Source organism: Alosa pseudoharengus, unplaced genomic scaffold (assembly GCF_046254945.1).
Source record: "Alosa pseudoharengus isolate Yale_2024_CS ecotype anadromous, Long Island Sound unplaced genomic scaffold, YU_APseudo_1.1 YU_APseudo_1.1_scf_8, whole genome shotgun sequence".
Taxonomy (NCBI): Eukaryota; Metazoa; Chordata; class Actinopteri; order Clupeiformes; family Clupeidae; genus Alosa; species Alosa pseudoharengus.
In genome coordinates, this window is record NW_027468870.1 from 26,642,286 (window position 1) to 26,650,794 (window position 8,509).

The 8,509-nt window shown below is 40.7% G+C and overlaps 1 protein-coding gene across 2 annotated transcripts; it reads left to right on the forward strand.

Moving 5' to 3' along the window:
• The first annotated feature begins 3,890 nt into the window (after positions 1–3,890).
• On the forward strand, positions 3,891–7,912 carry zpld1a (zona pellucida-like domain containing 1a). Of its 2 annotated transcripts, XM_076274689.1 has the most exons (10): positions 3,891–3,996; positions 4,104–4,324; positions 4,768–4,949; positions 5,216–5,288; positions 5,615–5,712; positions 6,082–6,162; positions 6,331–6,502; positions 6,619–6,721; positions 7,212–7,241; positions 7,737–7,912. In XM_076274689.1, the coding sequence occupies exons 1-10, from the start codon at positions 3,891–3,893 to the stop codon at positions 7,910–7,912; spliced, it is 1,242 nt and encodes a 413-aa protein (XP_076130804.1). The 2 variants fall into 2 exon arrangements, with proteins under 2 accessions (XP_076130804.1, XP_076130805.1); XM_076274690.1 differs by lacking the exon at positions 6,082–6,162.
• Positions 7,913–8,509: the final 597 nt, after the last annotated feature.

Here is an 8,509-nt window from a genome sequence, read left to right on the forward strand (position 1 = left end):
CAGGGGCTAGTGTATTGAGAATGATTTTGTACACATGCCAAGTGATGACATTTAACTCAACAATAGTCAAAGGGTATGTCCTTTCATCCCATAAAAGAAAGCAATTACGTGTACCCTGCTAAAAAAAAATGGGTGTTCTTATACTAGGCTATATATTGATTTCACAGAAGACAAAGAAGAGTGCTCACATCTGACGTGGCTCAGAACAGATGCTATGGTTGTTTAAAACACTGGTCAGAGTAATATAATATTGTTATTCTCAATAGTCTCCTTGGCCAACAGTGCTTTTTGGCAAAGCAGACAGTTTTACAGTTTTTTTCAACTGCTTACACACTAAATCTTTGCTTGTCACCACAATTTTCTAAACATGTCCTCCAAACATCATAACCCGACACCAAATCTGCAAAACCATACACTAATTCTGAGTGTTTGACTCAGTTTTCAATTGACTAAAACACATTTTGCAAAACACCAAACACAATTTTCTACCTAACACACAAAAATCTAACAGGAAGTAACTTGATTTCGTTCTTCAAACACAACCCATCAAAATGCCACACTAAATGACCAGTGCTTCACTCTTTCTCTTCACATGTGCAAACACTCTTTACTTTACTGAACACCATCCAATCATTGCCTTAGTATACTGTAGGTCTATGAATAGATATACTCTCTATATAGGTATAGACCCTTTCAATCTGCTCCTAGAGGATTTCCGGTTGAAATATTCAGAACCATTGCAGATACGTTGAAAATTACAGTAATCGGACTTTAGCTTACAGTAATGTTCTACAAAAAGTTGACTTTATGTAAAATGTGTCTTTTTACTCTATTTTTGTTTGTCCCCATGTTACAGTATACCATTACTGTAGCTCAATACATTTTTCTGTGCCTCCAGAAATGCCTTAGGAACGCTTACTGTAGAATTGTTTGTTTCTGCAGTTGAAAGGGTCTATAGGCCTATGAATATATACTGTACACGACCCCCCCCCCCCCCACACACACACACACACTTGTCTTTAGAAAAAAACAAAATCAGTGTTTTCAAAACTCCATGTACATCTGGTGGTCACTGTATTCTTCTTTGGTTTTTTTCTTGTTTGCTGTAAAATACTGTATTCACAACAGCAAATTATTTGGGAAAAATCACTATTTTTGGTTTCAATATTGCTTGCATTTTTACTGTGTATTTCAACTTCTCTTTGTTGATACCGTAACTTTCACTCTTGTATGGAAATACATATAGAAAGCCTAAGACAGAAGAGCTTTAGGTTTTGAGCAACAGTGTGTACATGATGTATCCAAAATGTCATATTATGACAAAAGTGTTTGTAATGTGAGGCGAATGTTTGCTTTAAACATGTGTTTTTGACATTTTGAATGTTGTGTGTCATTTTGCTGGAGATTTGGGGCATTTTGCATTTTGTGTGAGCAGTTGTGGGTTTTGTGTGTGGAGTTTTGAAAAATAGACACAGAGTTTTGAAATCGTGTGTAAACAATTGTAAAAAACTGTAATGTGCCATCTTGGTGAAACCAAATAAGTGACCCACCAAATAATTTGGCCAATTGAGAATGTTTGCTGCACTTCATTCACAGCAGTTACAGTTTCTGTAATCATTTCAAGATTGTTATAAAATACAATTTATTTATAGATTACATTTCAACTTCTCACATGAAGTTTATACTATTTTTTAAAAACATATTCTTTAAAACAACCATTAACCTATTTTTGTTGTTGTCCAGTGACCAAGAATGAGAGACTGAAGACTGGATATTTTCATCAGTGCGCTTTGATGTTTGGCCATTTATAATGAACAAATAACTTTGACATGCCCGTACTGCGGCAGTAGATGCCAATGGTCGATCAAGTGATTACACCGCCCTTTTAATAAGGTTAAATAGACGTTTTAACGGTAATGAATAGGGATTCGCCAGTGAACACAATGGCTATTAGGTGGTACACTGGTACACACTTTGCTTGGCATATGGAGAAATGGAACTGTGAAAAATGAATGAATGACATCTGCTGGAGTCCTACAGGCTGAGATGCATATCTGTATCTCTGAATTGCCACACTATATGCCACCAACAGTTTTGTTTTCAGTATTCATTCGAATAAAGCCATAGAATTTGAGCCCTTTTCTTTTCCTCTCCTCTCTCTCTGTGTAGTGCACAATCCAGCACACCTGACTAATCTCCAAGACAGGGTATATTAGCGGATACCACAGCACTGTTTACAATAATTTCTGGTTAGAAGCACAGAAAAATAGTCCTTCAGCTGTGCTCAGGTCAAAAATTGTGCTCGGAGAACGGACTGCACAAAGATAACACTGATTTAACACTAACCCCTAAATAGTTGTAGGCGACATTACTTTTATATCAACATCTGTCTGGTCTGGATTCGTAACTTCCACTCACACTTACCATGAACAGTGGACAAGGATGCAGTGGATCTGCCCTTTCATCAGCACTGGATATGATTGTCAGCGTTGCCTCCTAAAGGTAAGGCTGGATTAGGAAAATCAAACCAAAATCCAAAACCAAACGTTATGATTTATGTCAAGCATAAACTGTTTGAGATATCTCTACCAACAAATTGAAAGCACTCTTTATGTCTGTAGCACAACAGATGCGGACTAGAGTGTTTTAAGATACTATGGAAGCATAAATGTTATAGGCCTCAGGTAGAACTTTATGCAGATTATCATTAAACACAATGACTGTGGAGAATTTTAATAGGAATATACATTTTATTTGAATAACAAAGGCTGCGAGCTGAGGATATGTCAGAAGCTTTAACTAGTCTTTCATCCGTGTTCCTTATACCAGACTTTCCCATACATATGATTTTTGGTGGCGGTAATCCCATAAGAAGGTGAAGAGTGCTGTTTATGCCTCCTCTTCCTGTGGCCTGATAGACCAGGAGTCAAAGTTGAGAGATCAGTGGCAGGACAGGTGGAAGTCCTGGCGGCCTCAGCCATGGGAGGCCAGAGCGTGGACGTGCTGACGGAGCGGTCGGACACAAAGTAGCCAGTGGCAGCGGCCAGACGATCCTGGGCACGGCGGTTTGGCTCTGTGCTTGGGCTGGCAGGCAGAGAGAAAGGCCACCTCAGTCAGCGAGCGGGCCCACTCCAGAAACCGATGAAAAGATAATTCCCTCAGCGTGGACCTCATGCGGCGTCGAGCCGTTTGTGCGCGCTGACAGAGGCAGATCAAGCAGAAAGGATATGAGTGGGAAACTTCAAAACCTGCTCATGTTTCGGGGCCCGTGAAAGGATTTGTATAACACATTCAGGAATTGATGGACTTTCCCATGTTCCCCTGGACAGCCCTTTTTTGTTGACGTGTTCAAATAATGAATCTCTTATGTTTAATTTTTTTCTGCGCAGATCGGACCTATGTTTCTGGGTGTCTCGCGGAGATGCGGCTCTCTCCAGTTGATCACATGCAGCAGTCCGGAGCACATGGAGTACCGCTGATTCGTTGGCTACCAGGGAACCGGGTGAGTCTCAAATGGAGGACCTAAGGACCTAGGCCAGCGGTAAGACAGAGGAGCCCAAGCACCGTAATGCAGAGGTGCTGCTGACAATTATAATATGAGGGATTAGATTGCATTAGTCTTATTTCAATAGAGAGACCTTACTTGTGAAGGCCTTCCACTTGTATGAATACTTTTATTAACATTATTTACATTATTAACAATTATTTCATATGCTACTAGCAGAACATTATTTAATACAATTTACAGCACACTGTGCATCTTTGAATAGCTTATGATATTTATGAAGTGTCGAAAGAGGTTAGTTTCTTTATCACAGTTAAATCTGGTAATACATTCCTCAAGAGTCATTCATAATGCCTTGTCAACACTATTTCCATCAGGTGCTGAAATGGAACGAATATGTTTGAGTCTTTTGCTCATAAGTAAGGCACTTTCAGTCACTGCACAGTTCAATGGTTTCAACTGTGATGCCAACTTCCACAGTCGTTTCCCAGGTAAAACAGCTTTTGCTTTCTAAATCTATTCTAAGAGGTGTTGAGACACAGTGGAAACTACCACAAAACTATTTTCGCAAAGACACGCTTTTCTCTGCCCTCTGCAGCCGAGCGAGACATAAGCGTGTACTGCGGCGTGCAGACAATCACGTTGAAGATCAATTTCTGCCCCGTGCTCTTCTCGGGCTACACCGACACGGACCTGGCGCTGAACGGTCGCCATGGCGATGCCCACTGCCGAGGCTTCATCAACAACAACACCTTCCCAACGGTGGTGCTCTTCACCATCAGTCTTAGTACGCTGGAGTCCTGTGGCAACTCTTTGGTGGTAGGAGGCTTTCTCAAGCTATAGGGGGGGCCATTCAAATGCCCTTGATGACCTCTGTATTATCTCAGCTCATGTTGGACAGAACATCACTTAGCTTTCCCCCAGAGAAGCAACTATAGTCACGAAGAGTGGAAGACTTTGTAAAGTTCTACTGATGTCGGGATTGGGCTGGGGAAACCAAACAGTGTGCCTTTTAAGCTCTTTTCAGGATGTGGGGATTTGTGCTGTTTCTTTTACTGAGAGAGAAAGAGAGGGAATTGTATCTGTTTGGGTTGGATGATGGGGTTGGACACAGTGGTGATGCGGTGATAAAGGGATTAGTAGGGCGCAGGCACATTATTAGCTCAATGGTAAGGGATGAGGATGATGTTATCGAGGAATGCTGGAGCTTCGATTAGGTGGCCATTCATGGATGATGTCTCTCTCTTTCTGTGTCCTTGTAGGTCTCCTCAGCTCAGGGAGCGAATGCTTATGGGAACCTGTCCCTGGTGCAGATTGGCAATATTTCAGGGTACATCGACACACCTGACCCACCGACTATCATCAGCTATTTACCAGGGCTGCTGTACAAGTTCAGCTGCAGCTACCCTCTGGAGTATCTGGTGAACAACACACAGCTGGCCTCGTGAGTAGCTCTTTATGCTGAGTCTGAAATGACCTGAAATTGCAACCAATTATCTAAAGAATGCATGTCTAACTGTGTTATATTCTCATCTACAAACACCAGGTAAAATATGAGAAATCAATAGCCTTTTAAACAAAACACTAGGTAATGGTCTTGTAAGTGTCCAACAGTCATGTCATGTATAAAATGATGCATGGGATTGAATGATACAACATAGAAAGATGAATGATGATTATTATAATGTTTGATGGTTCTTCTTTCTGAAGGTCAGCTGCAGCGATATCAGTGAAGGACAGCAACGGTACTTTTGTCAGCACTTTGAGTTTACTCCTCTACAATGTAAGTAAAGATAGTGAGAAGTCACTCTGATAAACTCGGACAGAACATCTACATAGTTAAATCCCTTATTATTATCTCGGGAGAGGAGAAAGTTAACCTGTCACTCTCTGGCAAAGTTTAAGGCCTGAGTTTTCATCATCCTGCTTTCTTTTTTGTCTCTGAACCATCCTTTTGTTGCATGGTTTCATAGTACTCTTAACAAGTGACAGTGTAAATTTCTGACACATAGTCCTCTACCATAACCATAACAGTATCAAATGCACTTGTGAGGGAAGAAATGAAGCATAGCGATGCTTGCTTATAACCTGTGAATGTTACCTTTCTAGGACTCGTCCTACGTGCAGCAGCTGGCCATACCCATGGCAGGCCTTACTTTAAAGACACGCGTGTTTGCCGCTGTAAGGGCAACCAATTTAGACAGAAGGTAAAAAAACATGATTTTCAAACAGTAGTCTAATCCTAAATTCACTAATAATTTAGGTTTTAAGATGAGATGTCTGCAGATATTGGAATATGGAAGTATATGGCAAGCACAAAACTTCTCAAAGCTGCTACAAGGCAGACAAAATCAAGATGCTCAGCAAATTAACATTTACCACATGCACAGGGTGATAGTAAAAAATCCTCAGTTTAATGGGCATGGAGTAAATCATGAAGAACTCAATAGTGGCCTTGTTAGTGAACCGAGGCGCCAGTGCAGGGTAATAGTGGAGAAACCGTTAGCTTTGTGGTGGATGATCCCCATTCAAGTACTCCTGTTTTAATGACCCAAACCTGTGGCTTCCTCCCACAGATGGAATGTTCTGATGGATTACTGTTACACAACTCCCTCTGGGAACCCTAATGATGACTTGCGCTATGACCTGTTCTTTGGGTAATTCCGCATCATTTGAAAAGATCTGTCTGAAATCTCTTGGACCATCTTTGGACAATGAGCTTCTGTTTGTTCTTCCAATGTCTCTCGCTATCTCTTTCTGTGTGTGTGTTTTTTGAATGTCCATCATATCCGGATTTCTTTGTGTGTCTTTTGCTTGGGAGACAGCTGTGACAAAGACCCACAGACAACTGTGTTTGAGAACGGCAAGAGTCAGATGGGGCGCTTCTCGTTCGAGGTCTTCCGTTTTGTCAAACACAAGAACCAGAAAATGTCAACAGTTTTCCTGCACTGTGTCACCAAGCTGTGTCGTGCCGATGACTGCCCGATGCTCATGCCGGTAATGTTTAGCAGCTGAAAGCAGCACTCCTTCATATTATAAAAGAAACTGCTGCCATCTTGAAGGGATTTCACTGAGATTATTAACACTGAATACATCATATTCCCCTGAGCCAGATCTGTGGTAGGAAAAAGAGGCGAGATGTCTCAGAACAAGGTGAATCTAATGCAGCCTCTGGGAATGCAGTCATAACAGCTGGACCCATCATCACTCGGAGTGGTATGTTACACTTCACAGTCAGGATTACTATGAACTTCCCATATGCTTAACATGATTCATATGAGCTTTTATCAAAGTCCTTATAGGCAAGTTCCTCCACTCGGCGGCCATATTGCAACGCTTTTTGGGCACTTATCGAGCATATATGTCAGCAGAAATGCGCGTGCGCTAGGCTTGACGACACCAATCTTGCTCCAGCGGCGAAATCACAACACATAATTGGCACAATGTATTCACAACACAACACATGATTGGCTCCATGTATTCACATGTCGACGTTTTGCCGTGGTAGGGGTGGGGTATGTGTAGACAACTGCCATATTGGCGTAACAAACTAACCCCATGCATTTCTATGGAGGATTTTTTGAGTGCTGTGTCTCCTCATTAGAAAGTATCTGCTTATACTGTTATAGCAATGTGAAATGAATAAACTTTTTAGTAGATATGTAAACTATAGTGTGTAATAGCCTATGCTGTTCTTACTTTACAGAGGAAACTCCAATGAACAACTCTCAGCTTGGTAAGACCTGCACTTTGACTCTTTGCACCTAAATTTGATATGAAATGTGAAGTATTTAGTCTTTATTTCCTCTATTATGAAGCTTCCCGAACAGTGCTATAAACCCATACACATACACCATACACAATCCATTCACACATCTCATCTGTAACCTTAAGGATCAATGACATGCAGTAATTATTGACTACTCTTGACTCTAATTATTGTCTATGAAGACTTTAAAGGTTCATACTCCAGAAACCTCAGGGATGATTATAGCAGGTTCATGACGATACTGTAGACATCAGGCGCATCTGAGCAGTATGAAATTGATGAAATTTTACTAATTTTATCACTATGCTCAGGATGTAATTCATCATATAGCAGAACAGGATATCTATGATACATTTTATATATGTCAAAAATCAGTATGTTATAGAAAATGCATTTTCAAAACTGTTCATTTGCATTTTTGTGACTGCAACGTGACTGTGTTTGTCCTTCACTGTGTGACAGCCCAGTTAAACAGCCCTCTGCTGCGGCCCGACTCGGTGACCAGCGCTCTGATCTCGGGCATCATCATCCTGGCTGTCATGAGCGCCTGCTTCTTCATTCTGTCCCTCACGCTGCTCAAAGGCAGGAAGCCTCCGCCCGCTGCACTGTCCGGCACCCGCAACCCTGCCTTCAACTGAGCATCTCAGTACCGAACCCGCTCCCACTCCTCTTCCAAGGGAATCTACACAGACCCCTATATGTACCACAACTATAATCTGTTTATTAAATATATTTTATTTATAGAATAATGATAAATAAATAATATGTATAAAGGTAGGATTGTTTTATATTGGAATATGTACGTAAACATAGAAACACAGCTTCCTTGTTACAGTATATTTGTTATACTTTTGGTTTTGCTTAAATCCATGAAATGATCGATATATTTGTATTGTATTGCACACATTTGTAAGGTGGGCTAACTCATTCCAATGGGTACAATGTATTTCTAATTCAATACCTCAGCTATTCATTTGTCTGTTGCAGGGCACAGGAAGCACATTTGGTAAATGGTGTAGTGGTTACAATGTATTCTACAGTGATTTAAGTAGTTCTCGCTTTTCATGGATGAGTCACCATAGAACTGTGATAAATTTTCTCAGAACTAATTATTTTAAATCTGCCTCATTTAATGCTTAAAGATGCTTTAATGCTAAAAGTTTCCTTTTATATCTCAGTAGTTTGTATCTAACATTATGGGAAGTGTTGAAGTATTTCTTTTATTTTATTTTCCA